This window comes from Stegostoma tigrinum, chromosome 26 (assembly GCF_030684315.1).
Source record: "Stegostoma tigrinum isolate sSteTig4 chromosome 26, sSteTig4.hap1, whole genome shotgun sequence".
NCBI classification, from domain to species: Eukaryota; Metazoa; Chordata; class Chondrichthyes; order Orectolobiformes; family Stegostomatidae; genus Stegostoma; species Stegostoma tigrinum.
The window spans coordinates 15,467,285-15,489,346 of NC_081379.1; the positions used below are offsets into that span (position 1 = coordinate 15,467,285).

A 22,062-nucleotide genomic window follows, 5' to 3' on the forward strand; every position below is an offset into this window, starting at 1 on the left:
TTGTCTTCCATTGCTGAATTCTAAACTGCTCCAATTCCTCAAGCCTGTTGTTTATTTTTCTGGGCAGTTTGTATGGGTCTTCCTTGGATCTAATACTATTTCTAATTTCCCTTTAAGTCATGGGTTGGCCACCTTCTGCAATTTACTTTTGTGCCAGATGGGAATGATCAATTTTTGTTCACCCATGTGCTCTTTGAATGTTTGCCATTGCCTTTCCATCACCAGCTCTTTAAGTAAAGTTCCCAAAGTATTATAGCAAACTCATGCCTGATATCATTGTAGTTTCCTTACCCAAAGTATTATAGCAAACTCATGCCTGATATCATTGCAGTTTCCTTACCCAAAGTATTATAGCAAACTCATGCCTAATATCATTGTAGTTTCCTTATTTAGACTCATGACCCTAGTCTCGGAATTAACTATGTTACTCTCAATCTTGATGAAGAATTCTACCACATTATAGTCATTCATCCCCAAGGCACCTTACACAACTAGACTGCTAATTATTCTGGAACAAAAACAAAAGTTGAGGATCAGTTCTGAAGAAGGGTCACCGGACCCAAAATGTTAACTCTGATTTTTTTCTTCACAGATGCTGCCAGACCTGCTGAGCTTTTCAAGCAACTTCTGTTTTTGTTCCTGAGTTACGGCATCCACATTTCTTTCACTTTTTATTTGCTAATTATTCCCTTTTTATTACATAATACCTAGTCTAGGATGGCCTGCTCTTTACTTGGTTCCCCAATGTATTGGTCCAGAAAACCAACCCATTTACTGGATGTGAGTTTGCTCGCTGAGCTGGAAGGTTAGTTTACAGACATTTCGTCACCATTCTAGGCAACATCATCAGTGAGCATCTGACAAAGCTTCGTCAGAGGCTCACTGATGATGTTACCTAGAATGGTGATGAAACGTCAAAACTAACCTTCCAGCTCAGCGAGCAAACTCACATCCAGTACCTCAACCTGAGCTACAAATCTTCTCAAAACTCGCTAGCAACCCATTTACTATCCAGGAATTCCTCCTCTATAACACTATTACTAATTTGATTTGCCCAATTTATATGCAAATTAATGCTATCCATAATTACATATGTTCCTTTATTACATGTGTCTCTAATTTCCGTTTAGTGCTACTCATAACATCACCCCTACTGTTTGGAGTACTGCATACTGTTTCCATATACAACCACAAATGTTTGGCTGTTTGGTGTTTCTAAGCACTGCCCATATAGATTACACATTCTCAGAGCTAATATCTTTCCCCACTATTGTGTTAATGTCCTCTGTAACCTGCAATACAACTACACAACCTTTTCCTTTTCATCTGTTCTTCTGAAATACTGAATACTCCTTGATGTTCTGTTCCAATCCCTAGTCACACTGCCACCATGTCTCTGAAATCCTTACTATACCATACCTGCTTTTATCTATATGCATGATATTCATCCACTTTATTAAGAATGCACAAAGCTTTAAGGCTTGTCTTTTTAACATAAATGATCCCACTCCCATCATTTTTCACTGTGGCCCCGTTTGATCTTGGCCTTTGATTTCTACACCTATCTCTTTTCTTATTTGCCTCCCTGTCTTTTGATCTTATCCTTGATTCCACTTCTTCTGACTCCTTGCATAGATTCCCAACTCCCTGCCATGTTAGTTTAGAACCTCACTAACAACTGTAGCAAATGGAGATCTCAGCGAGTTATGGAACTGTAGGAGATTACAAAGAAAGATGGTGATGACATGAAGGAATTTGAAAACAAGAATGAGAATATTGAAATCGAGGATTGATTGAACCAGGAACAAATATAAATCACCCAGCAGAGGTGCCGGGGGTGGGGTCTGCTGGACAAACAGGATTTGGTTACGCTGGGCAGCAGCGATTTAGATGAATTAAACTTTATGGAGTTTGAAAGGTGTGTAGTGTACACTGACACATGCTGTAACTGTTCTTTGATTGTTTTGGGCCTAGAAAGGTAGGACGAACAAATCTTTAAAATATTAATCGACTCTTAGTGCCTGGAATTCTGAACGGAAGAGGGCGATTCGATCAGTATTTCTGTTCCGGATCGCTGGCCAAAATGTGCGTGTATTCCACATGGATGTGAATGCCCTCTTATAGCTGACTGTCTCCACTCATTTGGATGAATGCCAGAAAGGTGCCCAGGTAGTCAGTACTTACAACAGAGAAGCAATGTTGCAGCTTCCTGACCACTCACCAGATGTTAACCGGGAGAAGTAGTGTGTGTTTTGGGACCTGTTTGGTGTGTGTCTATGGTTGGGACACTGTCACCTTGTCGATGCCTCTCCCTGGGGCTCGAACACCCGAGCTGGCTGCTTTCCCCCTTTAAAAGCTATTGCCCCATGACGTCAGGGACAGGAAGAGGCTCCGAGCCGGCAGTAAGAGTGTGTGTGAGTGCCGGAGGGACTGCGACCCTGCCGGAGTGTGAGTGCCGGAGGGACTGCGACCCTGCCGGAGTGTGAGTGCCGGAGGGACTGCGACCCTGCCGGAGTGTGAGTGCCGGAGGGACTGCGACTCTGCCGGAGTGTGGGTGCCGGAGTGACAACGACCCTACCGGTGTGTGCCGGAGGGACTGCGACCCTGCCGGAGTGTGGGTGCCGGAGTGACAACGACCCTACCGGTGTGTGCCGGAGGGACAGCGACCCTGCCGGAGTGTGAGTGCCGGAGGGACTGCGACCCTACCGGTGTGTGCCGGAGGGACAGCGACCCTGCCGGAGTGTGAGTGCCGGAGGGACTGCGACCCTGCCGGAGTGTGGGTGCCGGAGTGACAACGACCCTACCGGTGTGTGCCGGAGGGACAGCGACCCTGCCGGAGTGTGAGTGCCGGAGGGACTGCGACCCTACCGGTGTGTGCCGGAGGGACAGCGACCCTGCCGGAGTGTGAGTGCCGGAGGGACTGCGACCCTGCCGGAGTGTGAGTGCCGGAGGGACAGCGGCGGGGCCAGCTCCCCACCGAGAGGAAGTCAGGAGCAGCGGAGTCTGGGTGAGCTCTGCGCAAGAATCTGCAGCAGCTCGGATCTTCATTTAGACATCAGGAGTTAGCGGTGCAGAGTAATCTATCGTCAGGACAGACACTGTGTGACCTTCCTGGATGCAATATTCTCTTTCCTAGATACTGCAATGTATGTTCATTCTGCATACTTCTCCCTTTCGGAGATATGTTGACCTGTGTTTCTCTATCTCCTGAATACCTCTCACGATCTGCAATCTCTTGCTTCTCCGCAGTTCCGACAGGATGAGCGCTGCTCTGATCCCGGAACAGCCAGCGGTCAGTTTTGGCTCCCTATCTGTACCAGAAACAGAGGATGCTGCAGACGACGGGTTCAGGTGAGAACAGATTCTGTCACTGTCTCAAACAATCTTGCTGTGAACGTTCACTTCTACGTCAGATAACCTGGCACGGTTGGAGCTGTGTTTTTTTTAAAAAAACCCTTTCCATCCCTTCGTCCGAAGTGGCAATGTTGCAGAGTTCAACATGGTTAGAACATAGAACATAGGACTGTACAGCGCAGAACAGGCCCTTCGGTCCTCGATGTTGCGCCGACCTGTGAACTAATCTAAGCCCATCCCCCTACACTATCCCATCATCATCCATATGCTTATCCAAGGACTGTTTAAATGCCCCTAATGTGGCTGAGTTAACTACATTGGCAGGCAGGGCATTCCACGCCCTTACCACTCTCTGAGTAAAGAATCTGCCTCTGACATCTGTCTTAAATCTATCACCCCTCAATTTGTCGCTGTGCCCCCTTGTACAAGCTGAAGTCATCATCCTTGGAAAAAGACTCTCACTGTCCACCCTATCTAATCCTCTGATCATCTTGTATGTCTCTATTAAATCCCTTCCTAGCTTCTTTCTCTCCAATGAGAACAGACCGAAGTCCCTCAGCCTTTTTTCATAGGGCCTGTGCTCCAGACCAGGCAACATCCTGGTAAATCTCCTCTGCACCTTTTCCAGTGCTTCCATATCCTTCCTGTAATGGGCCGACCAGAACTGCACGCAATGTTCCAAGTGAGGCCGCACTAACGTTTTGTACAATTGCATCATGACATCACGGCTCCAGAACTCAATCCCTCTACCAATAAAACCTAACACACCGTAAGCCTTCTTAACAGCACTATCAACCTGGGTGGCATCTTTCAAGGATCTATGTACATGGACACCAAGATCCCCCTGCACATCCACACTACCCAGATTCTTTCCATTGACCCAGTATTCTGCCTTCCTATTATTCCTCCCAAAGTGAATCACCTCACATTTATCCGCATTGAACTCCATTTGCCACCTTTCAGCCCAATTCTGCAGTTTATCCAAGTCTCCCTGCAACCTGCAACATTCTTCCACACTGTCCACCAGTCCACCGACTTTAGTGTCATCTGCAAACTTACTAACCCATCCACCTATGCCTGCGTCCAAGGCATTTATAAAAATGACAAACAGCAGTGGTCCCAAAACAGATCCTTGAGGCACACCACTAGTAACCAGACTCCAGGCTGAATATTTTTCATCAACCACCACTCATTGCTTTCTTATAGAAAACCGGTTTCTAATCAAAACTGCTAAATCTCCCTCAATCCCGTGCCTCTGTATTTTCTCCAATAGCCTACCATGTGGAACTTTATTGAAGGCTTTACTGAAGACCATGTGCACCATGCCAACTGCCCGACCCTCATCCACATGCTCGGTCACCTTCTCAAAAAACTCAATGAGGTTTGTGAGACACGACCTGCCCTTGATGAATCCATGCTGACTATCTCCAATCAAATTGTTGCTTGCTAGATGATTATAAATCCTATCTCTTATAATCCTTTCCAAAACTTTTCCTACAACAGACATAAGGCTCACAGGTCTATAATTAACTCTCCATCGCCTCATCTGAATCATCTTATCTCATCATCACATAAGCCTCCCTCTTCCGCTTTACAAGAGATACAATTTCTTTAGTAAACCACGGTTCCCTTACCTTATCGCTTCCTCCCTGCCTGACAGGGACATACCTATCAAGGACACACAATATCTGTTCCTTAAGCCAGCTCCACATTTCAATGGTCCTCATGCCCTGCATTTTGCTAACTCATTCTGTGCCTCCTAAGTCTTGCCTAATTGCATTATAATTGCCCTTCCCCCATCTATAACTCTTGCCCTGTGGCATGTTCCTATCCCTTTCCATCGAAAAAACTAAACGTAACTGAATTATGGTCACTCTCTCCAAAGTGCTCACCTGCCACTAAATCAAACACCTGGCCTGGTTCATTACCAAGTATCAGATCCAGTAGGCCTCCCCTCTTGTTGGCCCTTCCTGCACACATTGGACAAAAACTGATCCATCTGATGTACTAGAGTTATAGCATTTCCAGTCAATGTTAGGGAAGTTAAAGTCTCTCATCATGACCACCCTGTTCCTTTCACTCCTGCCCAGAATAGTCTTGCCAATCCTCTCCTCCACATCCCTGGAACTTTGCGGAGGCCTATGAAGAACTCCCAGCAGTGTGACCTCTCCTCCCGTTTCTGACCTCAGTCCATACCACCTCAGTAGATGAGTCCTCATCAAAAGTTCTTTTAGCCACCTTTATACTGTGCTTGACTAACAAAGCCACACCTCCCCCTCTCTTACCACCTTCCCTGACCTTAATAAAAGATCTAAAACCTGGAACCTGCAACATCCATTCCTGACCCTGCTCTATCCAACTCCATCCACCTTACGCATGTCTCACATCCGGCTAGCCCTTTCATTGATCTGTCATCATTTTGCTACACAGTTGCCTGACCCATCGCAAACTAGCTGCCCTGCAGCGATGGAGTATTTTTTTTAAGTACCCTACACTGCATCCTCACCCCTAATTTTCCTCAATCACTAGCTTCCCATTAGCTCTGGCCATGTGTTCATCTCCTACACCAATGTTGGGGATACCAAACTGGATCCCTCTGTCACCTTAACTTCATAACTCTGTCACTGTATTGACAGACTGTGCCTCTAACATCAGTCAGAAATCACACAACACCAGGTTATAGTCGTGTGATTTCTGACTTTGTTCACTCCAGTCCAACATGGGCACCTCCACATTCTCTCTAATATCAAGTCAGGGATTCTGTCCAACTGAATATTGGCAGGATTGACAGCACTGATTTGGTTTTAGCTAAAAGATGCACAGACTTGCCATAGCTCCATTTTTTAACCTTCTTGCTGGTGAGGCTGATCAAGATTTTTTAAAAAATTCAGATACCCTGTCTGACTGAGCTGAGCTGCAAAGCCTTCCATTACCAATAACTTTCAATGGGAAAATACAGTTAATGAGAGAACTCTGAAATGTATATGGAAGATGCTCGAAATGTTCAACAGATCAAGATGTAATTATTTAATAAATAAAACCAAAAGAACTGCAGGTGCTTTAAATCAGGAACAAAACAAAGTTGCTGAAAAAACTCAGCAGCTCTGGCAGCATCTGTGAAGGAGAAAATAGAGTTAATGTTTCAGGTCCGGTGACCCTTCCTTAGAACGATTTATTGTCTTCTGTTGTTCAGCAGAAGAAGCTGTACTTCTTAGCTAACCCTGTGTACTGTTTAAATCCTTATATAGGCTCTGTTACAGCCAGAATGGACTTTTCCAATATCACTCCCCACTGACCTTCTGGTCTTTAATCACGTAAACTCCACATTGTCCAAATTTCCAATAGCACAAATTTTCTCAAACCAACTCTACTATGTCTGCCAAGCTCCATTGATTTTGTATTGTCTCCATCCCCAAATTCAAAATCTTCATCCTCATTTACAACTCCATTCGCAGCCTTATCCTTCCTCCAGCATTTCTTGTTGGCTTCAGATGGTACTGTTCACGTTACTGAGACAGAGCATTCTTGTGAAACTGGTTGATATGGAGTTAGGAAGCATAGGAGTCAGGAGAATTAGTTTATTTTCCAATTGCAATGTGTACCCAAGGGATCTGACTTAGGCCCTCAGTTTTTCACCATTTATATCAATTACCTGAGGGACAAAATAGAAAGATATACATCCAAGTTTTTACATGACATGGTTAAACTGCACCGAGGAACAGAAAGTTTACAAAATGACCCAGACAGACAAACTAAATGAGTGACAGATGGAATTCGGGTGGGAGTGGGCAGGACATTCTGAAAGGCCAAGTGGATAAATCTAAGAGGAGCACCCTATTCAGTGGGTGCCCTTGCACACATGAAGTGTGTCAAGATGTCACCAACCTCCTGCTACCTCCACACCACCTACCTGATAGATCCTGGTGTCCACTCCCTCCACCCTGATCTCTGTGATTACTCCCCACCCTAAAGCCTTGGCACTGCGCTTATTGGCATAATGGATTGATTGGCAGCTCCTCAGAGCTGGACTTCCTGCTAAGTTACGGGTAGAAGCTGCACTATGAGCCAGTTTATCCCATGCAGAGCATGTTATGGCTGCAGAAGAGGCTTGTAATGACCAAGCTGGCCTGCCCCTTCTTCCCCCACTCCACCTCCTGTCCACTTCCGCTCCTCCTTAAAGCCCAGCCTATTAAATTGAAAGGCCTGTTGGGAAATTGACAGGCAGTGGAGAACATTGGGAAATACATGGGCTGGTACTCAAAATGGGTGGCTGTGGCAAGTGGTGACTAGGAAGGATTTCTGTTAGAGTCCCAGTTATTCACTGTTTTTATTATTGGCTTCTGTGGTATAATAGAATGCCACATAATTACATTTTCTTTTGACACAAAATAGGTGACATTGCCAGCAGCATAGATGAAAGAATAAAGTTGCAAAGGTATATTAACAATTTTAAGTGAATGTAAAACTGGAAAATTGATTTGACTGAAGTTAGATATGAGGCCATCCAGTTTGGACCTAAAAATAATACAGCAGAGTAAATTTTTCACGTTGAAAAACTAGAAACAGTGGGGGCTATGTAGAAAGGTCATTACAATAAAAACCGAAAGAACTGCGGATGCTGTAGATCGGGAACAAAAACAAAGTTGCTGGAAAAGCTCAGCAGGTCTGGCAGCATCTGTGAGGGAAGAAGCAGAGTTAATGTTTCGGGTCTGGTGACCCTTCCGCAGAACTAGCTCATAGTGCAGGCCATGACAATGTTCGGAACAGGTACATAAAATAGCAGGAGGCTAATAGAAGGCGAGCCTTTAAAACAGCACTAAAGTAAAGGGGAGTACAGGGAGGATGAATTTTTGTTCCCTCCCCTGTGCTGGGGCTTTGTGGCAGGGGCCTTTAATCAGGAGCGTGGGTGGTGGGTGAGGAACCTCCTCCTTCATCTCATTTATGTCTGTGACAGGAAGACTCATGGACAATTCTCCTGTTCTACTGGCGACTAATGTCCCTGTGAAGACCTTATCCCACTGCAGGTTTTAACTCAATAGTGGGGAGGGAGCACAACAAACAGGCCTTTTTGGTATTCTTTTGACATTTCTGGGAAAGTCTTATGTTCAAAGACAGTAATCAAGGCACCTGACATTGGTGGCTGGGAGGGGTTTGCGGGGCATCACTCAGAGATACTTCCTAGCACTTGGTGCCGAACCATCAACCCTGTGATTCACATACAGTGACACCCTCACACCAGCATTAATCTCTGTCTTGGCATCCAGTGTCAACATAATAAGGGAGCAAGCAGAGTAGATAGAGAGAAGCTATCTTCATTGTTTGGGGAGACTTTGGCTGCAAGCCTAGTCTAAAAAATAGTCAGACTTTTCAGGATGAAAATTGAGTATGATCAAAGTTTGGAAAATTCTTCTGCAATTGACAATCAATGCTATTTGAAATTGGAGATTCTGTATCTGAAAATCTTTGGGGACAGGTAGGGTTGGGTCACAGATTAGCCAGAATTTTCTTTGAATGGCAGAATATGCTTAAGGGGCAATTTGGCCTACTCTGATATTCCGAGGTCGTCTTATTTATCACAGAATTGATAGCAATTGTACCGTTTAAGCCCGTGGTATTAAGGTTTACAATCATCTTCTCGAGAAGTAGTTACAATGTCACCGATTGAATCGTCTGCAAGTTCCATTTCCATATGTATTTGTTCTGACAGGTTACTTGTTCAGCAGGTTCATGTTGGCCAGCGTACATGTTTGGTTCATCAAACGACTGTTCACTTGTTTCTTTTTCTGTTCACTCAAGACAACACTGTTGATAATGATACAAGGAAATAATGAATCAGGCAATTGTATAATATCCCAATACCTGCTTTGTTAATGGGCCCATTACTTACTTGTAATGCTTTCATTAGACTGTCAAAAGAGGGACTTGTATGAATATACAAAGTGCCCTGTTGCTAATGTTTGCAACATGATTTGAAAGCTTCCATAACTTGTACTTTGAGAACTTACTGTTTTGGAGATTGTTGATTATAATAACTGCTATCCCTCTCTCTGAACAAACTTCAGCTTTGCTTCTTCTGCAAAACTTCTCTCTGTTTAATCTTTTCCTTAGTTTTATCTCCTGTTCTAGCCTTAACAGTCGTCTTCTTCCTCTCTCACCTCTGGAAAACTGAGACAAAGCTACCTCTCTCTTATTGTATGTCCAAGGACATGTGAGGCATTCTGACCTGTTAATCATTTCCTCATCAAGACTCAATTGCTTTTCCTTTAACTGATCTGGACACATCTGGCAAACAATAAAAACTCTAGGTTTTGAAAATTATTGACTCCAAGCTGCGAATAAAATACTTTATCAGTTTAAAGCTTATAAAGTTTAGTTATTTGATTATCATTAGTCTCAGCATCCTTTAAATTCACAATGTCCAACCTTTAAAGAAACCACAAATATGAAGCAAACTACATTGTAAACTTTTATTTGCTTCTGTTTTTGTTCTCCTGTAGACTTGAGACTATTTTAATGTCTTCTGTGCTGGCTTCCTGTCCCTTACTTTCCATAAACTCCCAACTTCTGCCACACCTATTCAGTGCTACAGAGTCCTGCATACCCAATGCCTCATATATCTGACATTATTGACTTTCAGTCCCCCAGAAAATTGTATTTAAAACCTTATCCTCAGCTAAAGTTGTTTGCCGGGCTATCTATTTAAATTCTTCCAGCTCTCTATCCACTCCTGACTGCTTGCTTCGTTGGAGTCCATCCATCTGCATTTCTGTCACTACAATCGTTCAGTGATCTCACTCCTACCCTTTGGAACATAGTCCCTGCTGCTTTCTGATTTGCACCTCTTCTCTCCATCTTTTAAAAAGTTTCTCAAGGCTCACCTCTTTGACCAGGCTTTCAGTAGCCTCATCTTCTATTGATGTCTGTGTATTTGCCACATATATTTCTTACATTAAGGGTGCTACACTAAACACACTAGGTAAAACATTCTTCTACAAAAAAGAATGAAAGCCTAATTTTATATTGTGCCCTTTGCACCCTCATGATAACCCAGAGTCCTTTGCAGCCTACAAAATACTTTTTATTTATAGTCACTTATGTGATGAGGAAATGAAGCAGTAAATGTGTGTACAGCAAAATTCCTTAAAGGACAATGTGCTTGTGACGAGATCAGGTGCTTAGTGTGTTGGTTGCAAGACCATAATAACATGTTATATTACAACACACTGGACAGAATCTTATAGGGGTCTGAACGACGTTGACTATGTTAAGATTGTGGCAAATCATGATGAGATGTCAGTTGAAGCCTACCTTGATGTGGGGACCTCATTCCATTTTTAATAATTTTACTGAGTGACAGTTTGAGTTTCTTGGTAGGCAGCAGCAAGTTGTTGGCATAAAAATTATTTTATAGATTATGTTAAAGAAAACATGCTGTTTAACATGTTTAAGAAACCTGAATACTGCAAAATGTAACACTTTAAAATGATCAGCACCAAAAAAGCTCTTGCTTTTATGACTGGCTCCCTTTACCTTGTAACCAAAAAGCAGTTGAACAGGATTGACTTAGGCAGATCAGCTTTCTTCTCCCTCATTGTTTTTGTCCTGGTTCATTCAGATCTGGGAATGAAATCTGATTCTTCTACCCCTGTAAGACTCAGTGACACATACGGTACATTTACCTACTACAACATCACAAGAACTAGGTGATTTAGAAATGTTTTCTATATCCAGTTACACGGTCATTTTTAGCCTCTGCTACTCCGACAATATAAATTCCTCAGAAATGTTTGAGATGGCAGGCAGTTTTACTTTCAAAGAATCCTTACAGTGTGGAAGGTGACCATTCATCCCACATCAACCCTCCAAATAGAATCCCCACCAAGACTCCCCACCCCAATCATCGTTGTTTCCTGCATTTTCCATGGCTAATCCACCAAGTCTACACATCCCTGGGCACTACAGTCAATTTTGCATGGTCAATCTACCTAGGTTGCACATCTTTGGACTCTGGGAGGACACCCATGCAGACGGAGGGAATGTGCAAACTCTACATAGGCAGTCACCTGAGGCTGGGATCACACCCTGGTCTCTTGGTGCTGTGAGACAGCAGAACTAACCACTGAGCCACCGTGCTGCCTGCACTGGTAAATCCTCCATTCCTTAGCGGTTGATCAGATTGCAGGATTTATTCAGTTTAGCCCTTGACAATAGAGGATTTTTCTTTACTCATAGGATGTGGGCATTACTAGCTTGGCTAACATTTATTGCTCATTCCTAATTACCCTTCAGAAAGTGCCACCTTAATGCTGCAGCCTGTGTAAGTACCCAATGTTATTAGTGAGGGACTTCCATGATTTTGACTCAGTGATGGTGGAAGAACAATGATATATTGTCAAGGTAAGATGTCATAAAAGAAATTTGGAGCTTGTGGTGTTCCCATGCCTCTGCAGACCTTATTCGTCTGTGTGATAGAGGTCACAGGTTTATGGAAGTTCTGCTAAAAGGACCTTGGTGAGTTACTGCAGTGCAGGTTGTAGATGTCATGCATTGCTGCCACAGTGCAGCAGCAATAGAGGGAGTGATAACTCAAGGTGGTGGATAGGGTGCCAGTTAAGGGGGCTGCTTCATCGTGTGTGGCATTGAGCTGCTTGAGTGTTTTTGGAGCTGCATCCATCTGGATTAGTGCTGCATGTTCCATCGCATTCCTGTCTTTCGCTTTTTTAGATGGTGGACAGACTTTGGAAAGTGAGATGAGTTACTCACTGTAGAATACCCAGCCTCTGACCTGCTATATTTGCTTGTAGCCACAGTATGTATAAGGCTGATCCAGTTAATGCTTTGGCAAATGGCGGTCCTCAGGATGATAAAGAATTAAATAAATTGATAATGAATTGTCTCCCCATTATACCTCCTCTTCCAGTTATGTGGACAGATGCTGTGATATAAGATTTGGTTAATTTAGCACGAAAAATGAACATGAACTTCACTGAGTGTACAGAAATTTGTAAAACAGAAGCATTCAGAATTATGTTTGCAGGGACCTTGCTTAATCCAGTGTTCTCAGAGCTAAAGATTTTCATGCAGGACAGACAGATTTGGGTCAAGCAGTGACGACAGTGATCATTTCGTATTCAACAAATGCACAGCGCAGATGGAAGATTAGAGCTACAAGAGGAATGTTTTACTACCAATTCCTAACAGAGATAGTGAATCCAAAATACATGTTTCTTCTAATGTTTTATTTAAGGAATGACTTTTGGATAAAGATCATTCTACAGTTTGGCTGTGCAAGAGTAGAGCAGAGGGGTTGTTTGAGGTTTTAAGATCTACGATAAATTTATACCAGTCGGGTTGTTGTAGGTGTATTGCTTTCTTTAAATTTGCTGACACCAAGTTTTTTTAAAATAACTGAATTTCCCCTGAAGTTATGGAAAATAGCAAAGGCCAATGTCTGCATATTTAAGATCTTAGCTTTACAGGAGAGATTAAACAGTGTCAGCTGAAATGTGCCCTGATCTGTATTGATGCTGTTTGATTGCTTTGCCAGCTAAACATGGTGTAATCAGCATTTTGATCAACGCTGGACTCATCAGTGGCAAAACATGTTTAATCTGATTGTGAGAGATGGTAGGAACTGCTGATGCTGGGGAATCTGAGATAACAAGGTGTCAAGCTGGGTGAACACAGCAGGCCAAGCAGCATCAGAGGAGCTGGAAAACTGACATTTCGGGCCTAGACCCTTATTAAGATTTTCTAAAGAAGGGTCCAGACCTGCAATGACAGCTTTCCTGATTCTCTGATGCTGCTTGGCCTGCTGCATTCATCCAGCTCTACACCTTGTTATCTTTAATCTGATTGTATTGTGTGTGTCTTTATGTGTATGTGAAAAATGTGTTATTTCGTTGTTAGTATTATCATCCCTGTTTAAGACATTGTGTGCTTTAAACTGTACTCATAGATTAGCCTGACATTTGAGTGTGGTATTGCAGGAGAACTGCAGTGGTAAATGTGCAGTTTTCTAGGTGAGATGTCAGGTTAAGTCAATTTCTGCCTTTTCAGGGGAACATAAAAGATTCCCTAGTTCTATGCAGAGAAAGTTGGTGAGTTTTTGTGTTGTTCTGGCTGGTATTCTTTCATTAATCAAAAATTAAACTTCATTCATCATTCAGTCATTTGCTGCTTATGAGACTTTGATGTCTGTGTTCTGACTGTCCTATTTGCTTCTATAATAATTTTACTGCACTTCAAAAATTAACTCAGGGCAGCACTTTTTAGGGCATTATAAAGGCAAGATTTTATTTCCATTCTTAACTCTGACTGTCGTTGGGATACACAGTCCAACCATCTCTCTCAATGAAAGCTAAATCCTGCAGATACTAGGAATCTGAAATTGAAACAGAAATTGGTGGAAATACTGAGTGGTTCAGACAGGATCAGTAGAGAGAATTAATGTTCTAAAGACAGGTCATTGACTTGTAACATTAACTCAGTTTCTGTACATACAATTGCTAACTGACCAGCTGAATATTTCCAGCCACAATCTGATTGTTCACCCCCATGTATTAAACAGGCAGTGACTAAATCTGGGTTGTTTCTTGCTTTGACTAAGGCTTGACTATCATGGCTTTCACCAACTCATCCAAAGTGAAGCCTATGTTTGTCATGTCACAGTTATGAATGTTGAAGAAAGAATCAGGCTTCACTGTGATACCTACCTTAGTGGAGCAGCCAGTAACACTCATTCCCAGGGCTTATTGTTGAGAAGTTGTTACTTGAGTGAAGTACAAGGGGCTTGCTGGTGTTGGGACTCTGTAGGCTCTCGAGAATCAGATTTCAGTTGACAAGTGGAAAACTTGTAATTTTGAGATGACTTTAAAGTTTGAAATGCTTCCATCATTGTCAGTTATCCCTGGGCTAACTTACCATTTGTGAGAAAGGGAAATTTGATGCAATAAATAATTCAAGTACCGTCTCACATGGTACTGTATCAATAACTTGAGCATTTTGGTGTAACTGGGGAAAGGGCATATCTAAAATGTCTTGATATTTTTCAGAAAAGTGCTCCTCAAATCTAGGAAAAATCCGAGAGTCTCTTGTTGCTTGTGACAATTGCCTTTATCAGAAAGTCCTCGTAAGGAGATGTCTGTGAACTGTAGCCTCAACTATGCAGCTCTGAATGTAGCCACGTGGTCTGACTGTTCTGAGTGAAATAAAGAAGGACAGAGAAAGCTGCTGCTGAAGCAGTGAGAGTAGGGTAGACTAGGCAGGAAATGCTTGCAGGTATTACACAGTACAATATACATCTTAGGTCTGAGCCGTGAGTCCTATTTTTTGACCTGGGACTGGCTGTAGTTGAAATGAGTTTACCTTTGCAGGCCTCGTCCTGGAATGGGCTCTGATCAGCTGTCAGCTGTGTGCAGTTGCTTCCGGGTGTGTAGTCTGGAGAATTGTTTATTCATTGTGCAGTTCAGGCATGCATGAAGAAGCACTTAGGTGACCCCATTATTAGAAGGTGTCGGTTTTAAGCCTTTACTTTCTGCTGCATCAGAATTGTAACTTGAAGGCTGCCCATGTCAGCACCATGTCTGTGTGCAAACAGCATACACTTTGCACTTTATTTTGTGGTGTGGCAATGACATGACCTGAAGTGAAGCTGTAATATCAAAAAGCATTGTCATCATGCAGCTTAATACCCCAGGGGGTGTTTATACCTCCACTACAACCCACTCAGGCAAGCTGTCAGGTGGTTCACAGCCAAAAAGTCAAAACAATCACAATTTTGAACTGTCATGTACAAGTCATCTCTCTTCACTAAGTACTTCCATTGACAGCTGTACCTTCAGCCGCCTTGACACTAAGCTGTGCAGTGTTATCTATCAGCTGTGACTCCGTTGGCCATGCTGTCCTGAGGCAGGGGATTGTGGATTCAAATGAAAGCAAAGTGCTGGAGATTTGAAGTAAAAACAGAAAGTGCTGAAGAGAGGCAGCAGAACAGGCAGCATTTGTGGAGGGGGAAACACAAGGTGGAATCTCATGGGGATCTGATGACATGAACTAGGATGAGATTTGTGACAGAATCTAACGAGATGTCACGCAAGGCTGATCTCAGCATCTGGAACGTCTTTCTTCGCCTTTTATTGTTCTGACAAATGGCGAATTTCTCATTCAGCAACAGAGATTTGACAATAAAGAAGATTATTGCTTCTTAAACACCTTGTTAATGACCTAACTGGCTTCAATAATATTCATATCTTTAATATTTACTGGTCACTGTCTCAAGTATAGGAGCCAGGATGTCATGTTACAGCTGTACGTTGGTGAGGCTAGCTTTGGAAAACTGCATTCAATTCTGGCCTCCTTACTTCAGGAAAGATGTTATGAAATTTGAAAGAATGGAGAAAATATTTACAAGGATGTTGCTGGGGTTGGAGCGTTTGAGCTTTGGGAGAGGCTGAATAGGCTAGGGCTATTTTTACTGGAGCGTTGGAATTGGAGGGGTGACCTTATAAAGGGTTACAAAATCATGAGGAGCATGGATATAGTGAATAGTCAAGGTCTTTTTCCCCAGAGTAGGGGAGTCCAAAACTAGAGGGCATAGATTTAAGGTGAGAAAGGAAAGATATAAAAAGGACCTAAGGGATAACTTTTTCACACAGAGGGTGGTGGGTGATTAGAATGAGCTGCCGGAGGAAGTAGTGGAGGCTGGTACAATTACAACATTTAAAAGGCATCTGGATGGGTATATGAATAGGAAAGGTTTAGAGGGATATGGGCCTAATGCTGGCAAATGGGACTGGATTAATTTAGGATGTCTGGTCAACATGGACAAGTTGTACCAAGGGAGCTGTTTCTCTGCTGTACAGCTCTATGACTGTTACAATAATATCTTATCAAATGTGCCAAATAAGCTAGAGGGTGAGAAATATTGACATGGAAATCGCCCCTTGGTATAAAGGACACAGGGCACCAATATCTCAAAGCATGCTCCATGGACACTGGCTAGTGCACCCCAAATCCGTAGATCTTGGTATCTGATGTGCGCTAGCCTCTACGAACCCTCATGGCAAATCTTTGATCCACTTGCAGGACATTTCTGCACTTCACTGCCGCACCTCAGGTGGTCCTGGTAACTCTCATTGTAATGCTGCAGCAAGGACACTGTGTTTAGGGACACAACCCCCAGCTCCTGGACTGGACCAAGCTGCCTCTCCAGGCCCTTCAATCATTGTCATAAAGCTGACTCTCTGATGCTGACAACATCCCTGTATTGCCTCATTTTGTTTATTGCACTTTGCCCTCTCAGCCAGAGATGCCGGGCTCCTATTACTTCAGTCTTGTCTTGCTTTAGCACAGACACAAAGGAAGCTTGTTATAATTGTCTGCAGGCTTCAGTAAGGTCAATGCAGATAGCCGCCTGTCAGGGCATCATGGGACAGTAAGTGGAGGACAGCCTCTGACACCACTCCAGGAGCTTGGCAATGGTCAGTTATTCCACTCAGGACAGTCACAGTCAGGATGCTGCCCACGTTATTGGCGAATGTCAGGCTGCCTGGCACCTACCTTTAGTCTTTCTGCTCTGTTGGAGGCTGTTGTTTTTCCTGGAATATGAGAGAGAGAGAGAGAGAGAGAGAGAGAAAGAGAGATCATGAGATTGAGAGCGAGATACATATTAAAGGAGATGTAAGTGAGTAATATTCATCTTTCAGTCAACATCACAAACAGCAGATTATTTGGTCATTATTTCATTACTATTTGAGAGTTTGCTGATTACACTTCAAAAAGTACATCATTGTCTGAAAAGTGTTTTAAGACCCGTCTGGAGTTGTGATAAGTGCTATGTAAATACAGGAATTTTGTTTCTTTTTGACAACCAAGTACATGGTGACACCAAGCATTAACAAAAGAGATTTTCTATTAGACTGTTTGTTTAAAAAAAACTACAAGAAAACACAAACCATTTTTGCATGTTACAAGCCATTTTGTATGTTCTTGATCAGAAAGTGGTTAACTTTCATGTTCAGCATTCTGCAGTTTCTTCCTATTTTTCCAGTGTGATACAGAAACATAAGAATTGTTAGCTACTGGAAAAGGTTACTTAGATGAGTAAGCTGGCCTACTGAACATAGCGCAGCCCTACTTTCTCACCATTCCTGTTCCAGAAATAACTACAAGGAACTGAATGCTGGAGATCTGAAACAAATAAAAGCAGAAATTGTTGGAGAAGCTCAACAGGTCTGACTGAATCTATGTAGTGAAAATAGGGTTAATGTCTGAAGTCTGAAGAAGGGTCACTGAAATCAAAACATTAACTCTGCTTTCTTCCCAAAGATGCTGCCAGACCTGCTGTGTTTCTCCAGCAATTTCTGCTTTTGCTTGTTAAAATATATACATAAGCAGATTAATGATAGTAGAAATCTAACATAAACAAGTGTAAAGATCACCTGTCGTAGGTGAAAATGGATGACAGTGGTAACTGATGAAAGATATTGAAATAGGAGGAAATTCTTTGGGAATTTTATATATTTGGTTTTCAATGTGCGCAGCTATTGCAGAGTAACGAAGATCAACAAAATAAATATAAACCTATATAGTCGAACAGGTAAAATACATTTCTGTGACCATCAAAATCAAACCCTACCTTGTTCTAGTCTGAACACATTTGCGTAGTTTCCAGTTCTGTTCTCTCACCTACAGGGGAGATAGTCAAACAGTGTTGATAACAAGAACAGGCTGCTCCCTATTTATAACTATTAAAGGGTTGCATTGTGGGAGAAAAAATGAAGTGAAAAGGAGATGGTGTGGATGGATGATCTCATAAAAAGTGATACATGGATAGCCCCAGAGACTTAAGGCCAATCAGTGAGAATAGGACAGGAAGAGCAGATAAAACTAGTACAGCGCAAATGATACCAGCAACTTTTCTTCAAACAGGTTGCGATCAATACATTTGAATGAAATTGTGGAGAGAATGGATTCAAAATCTTGGAACTATTTAACAAGTGATTGTGTGCCACCATATGGAGAATGTAAGAACTTTCCAGAAGAAGTTGGATTATTAGCATTCCTTTTTCAGAATTACCTTGTGATATGCAGTTTGAGAGAATTGACTGTTGTTATCTGACTTCTGGATTTCCACGTGGTGGGTTCCTTTTGTGAAACCTGCTGTGTCCTGTGTAATAAATGATGTTCAGTGATATCAATGAAGGGTGACTATAGGGCTAGCGAAAGAATGACCTGTCAGATGATGAGAGTAATTTTTATTCATTCACTGATGAGACCAATTTGTATTGCCCACCACTAATTGGTCTTGAGAAGTTGGTGGTGAATTGTCTTCTTGAACTGCCACAGTCTTTGAGGTTAGCGAGTTTTGAGAAGATTTGTAGCTCAGGTTGAGGTTCTGGATGTGAGTTTACTCGCTGAACTGGAAGGTTAGCTTTCAGACGTTTCGTCACCATTCTAGGTAACATCATCAGTGAGCCTCCGACGAAGCACTGTATAGGGTCTTAGACCTACAAATAAACAACAAATAAAACGAACGTCATCTACAAAATACCTTGCAAGAACTGCGACAAACACTACATTGGACAAACTGGCAGAAAGCTAGCCACCAGGATACATGAACATCAACTAGCCACAAAACGACATGACCCACTATCACTCGTATCCTTACATACAGATGAGGAAGGACACCACTTTGATTGGGACAACACATCCATCCTAGGACAATCCAAACAGAGACATGCACGAGAATTCCTAGAAGCACGGCATTCCAACCGGAATTCCATCAACAAACACATTGACTTGGAGCCAATCTACCATCCCCTGAGAAAAAGAACAGGAAATGACATCACCAACCCAAGGAAACCTAACCAGATAAATAGAAAGCGGGACATAACACCAGCGCTTCGTCGGAGGCTCACTGATGATGTTACCTAGAATGGTGACGAAACGTCTGAAAACGAACCTTCCAGCTCAGCGAGCAGACTCACATCCAAGTCCTTGAGGTATAGGGGAACTTGCAGGTGGTGGTGGTGTTCCAATGTATTTGTTGCCTTTGATCTTCCAAGTGATAAAGTTTGTAATGTTGAAGGAGATTGGGTGAGTTGTTGTGTTCTTCATGTAGATGATGCATACTGCTGCAAGTGGCGGTTGGTGCTGAAGGGAGTGAATGTTGAAGGTGGTGGATCTGTTTTTCATCAAGTGAGCTGCTTTGTTCTACATGGCTTTGAGCTTCTTAGGTGTTGTTTGAGCTAGAGCCATTCGTGCAAGTATCCCATCGTACTCCTGACTTCTCTGTTTACATGGTAGATGGCACTGGGCAGACAGGCAGGGAGTTACTTGTCACAGAATTCCAAAATCGGACTTATTTTTGTAGCCAATATATTTGTGGCTAATCCAATTTTGTTTCACGTGAATGGTAACTCTCAAAATATTGATAGGATACAGCAATAAAATATAATAAAATGCCAAAGGACAAATGGTTGGATTCTCTCTCATTGGAAGTGGTTGCTGCCTGGCATGTGTGTGGCATGAGTGTTAGTTAACACTTACTAGCTCAAGTCTGGAAGTTGTACAGATCTTGTTGTAAATAGACATGGGCTGCTTCAGTATCTGGGGAGTTGTGAATGGTGCTGACCTCACAAAATGCATCGGTTCACACTTGTCTGGATTAAACTCCAACTGCCATTTCACCCGCCCAGTTTCCAACTGATCGATATCCTGCGATTTCCTTTGGCAACCTTGCTCACTATTCCACAACTCCACCAATTTTTGTGTTGTCTACAAATTTACTATCCAGACCGCCTACATTATCATCCACATCGTTGATTTATATTACAAGCAAGAGGTCCCAGCACTGATTGTTGCAGAACACTATTGGTCACAGAGCTCCAGTCAGAAAAACACCCCTCCACAACTACAGAGATAACAAGGTGTGGAGCTGGATGAACACAGCAGGACAAGCAGCATCAGAGGAGCAGGAAGCCTGACATTTTGAGCCCAGACCCTTCTTCAGAAAAGGGGGTGGGGAAGGGGCTTCCCATGTGACCTGGCTGAGTGAGATACAGTGGGCTCGCCTGACAGGTAGGGCAGTCAACAAAGCTGAGTGTGATCAGGAGAGGAGTGGAGAAAAAAAGGAAGCTGATTTGCTATCATTGTAATGTTGTCCTTTAGTTATACCACTGAACTAACCAGTTTCAAATTAACCAGCCTCTGGTATTGAGAATATTCATAAAATGCAAATATCATGCAAATTTAATTCCCTTGCTGTACAATGAGGTGGGTGTTCATTACAAAGAAGGAGGTTAGAGACTTTGATAGTTGGTTAAAGATTGGGAATGATTGCCAACAATACATATCAAAGACGGGTCTAAACTAGCTGTTATTGTGATCCGAGCGCTGATAATACCCAAAAAATAACGAAAATAGAAGCTACAGTTTAAATTAGTATCAGAGATAATGGGAACTGCAGATGCTGGAGAATTCCAAGATAATAAAATGTGAGGCTGGATGAAGGGTCTAGGCCCGAAACGTCAGCTTTTGTGCTCCTGAGATGCTGCTTGGCCTGCTGTGTTCATCCAGCCTCACATTTTATTATCTACTGTTTAAATTGTTGGTCACCTGGAATGGATGAGAAATGATCATCTCTCAGCTTCATGTGGAGAGGCTTCCAGAAGTGATTTTTAATAAAAAGCAAATCTCATGTCAGTGGCAACATGCTTTCCTTTATTTTGAAAATATACTTCATTCATAAAAATATCTTTGTATACATACATAGTCACTGAAACGGTTTTGTTCTGTACAATAATATATGACAAAACAAACAACATGTTGTGCTGCAGTTATTGCATTTGAGACGTTACAAGGCCTGCACAGCTGCTGGGATGTGTCTCAGTTTTTGCTTTGCAAATCCCAGTGTTAGTGTTGTTTCTTTCAAAATGGGAGGACTGCTTCATTGTTAGCACTCCATCTGAGTCATTAATCCTGTGATCAATTCCAGCAACAACAATGCAGAAAGCAAGCTAACTGAAGAGGAGGAGGAGGTGGCGGCAGCTTGAGAACAGTTTGAGACAATTATCGATGTCATCTGAATTGTAGCCTCCTACTCAATGAGCACCATTTATATAATCTGCAGTGACTGGAAACAACTTTGCGAATGAAATTAAATTGATGACGTCGCTGAGAGGCAATTACAGGCTAAATAAGAAATAATTAATAGATGGTTGTTTAGGTGAGAAGTTCGGGGTTGTATTATTTTGTAATTTCCCTGACCCTCGTTTAATCATAGCTCCTCAGAGACTGGAGGAATTTAAGTACAGAAGCTGCAGGTTACAATCTGCTCAGTGGTAAATTGGCACTGCCTTTGGTACACCTTCTTTCCTTTGTATTGAAGCTACAGAATCTCTATTATGTAATGGTGTTTTTAACAGCTCAAGGGTTAATTTCATTCTGTGCGCAGGGTTTCAGCTATTCACTTTCGACCAGTATGACTCCCCCCCACTTAATGACTCTTCATCTGACAGCCTTCGTTCCTCTGCTCCTGAGGTAGATGCTTTCAGTTCTGGTATAGCTTCTTGTACCTGGGAAAACCAAATTAAATGAAAGACCTGTATTCACATAGCACCTTTCACCTCAGAATGTCTTAAAACACTTGAATCAGTGGGTCATCCAACTGTGTGAGTAATCACAAGACAATTCTCTTCCGATATA

At 42.5% G+C, this 22,062-nt stretch overlaps 1 protein-coding gene and 1 long non-coding RNA gene across 6 annotated transcripts in view; one reads left to right on the forward strand and one right to left on the reverse strand.

The window, feature by feature from the left end:
- The first annotated feature begins 2,069 nt into the window (after positions 1 to 2,069).
- The window catches only part of inpp5jb (inositol polyphosphate-5-phosphatase Jb), a 98,594-nt gene continuing 78,601 nt past the window's right edge, over positions 2,070 to 22,062 (forward strand). For 3 of the 5 annotated variants that reach the window (XM_048556518.1, XM_048556522.1, XM_048556523.1), the window contains exons 1-2: positions 2,070 to 2,169; positions 3,250 to 3,351. In XM_048556518.1, the coding sequence (XP_048412475.1) occupies positions 2,147 to 2,169; positions 3,250 to 3,351 (125 nt within the window). In that variant the 5' untranslated portion in view covers positions 2,070 to 2,146. Of the gene's footprint in view, positions 3,147 to 3,249; positions 3,352 to 22,062 lie in introns of all 5 variants that reach the window. The other 2 variants (XM_048556519.1, XM_048556520.2) reach the window with 2 other exon arrangements.
- Positions 7,769 to 18,090, reverse strand: LOC125464253 (uncharacterized). The gene is made up of 3 exons (XR_007249991.2): positions 17,993 to 18,090; positions 16,915 to 16,952; positions 7,769 to 9,156 (listed from the first exon to the last, which is right to left on the reverse strand). It is a non-coding gene; the product is annotated as an uncharacterized LOC125464253 (long non-coding RNA).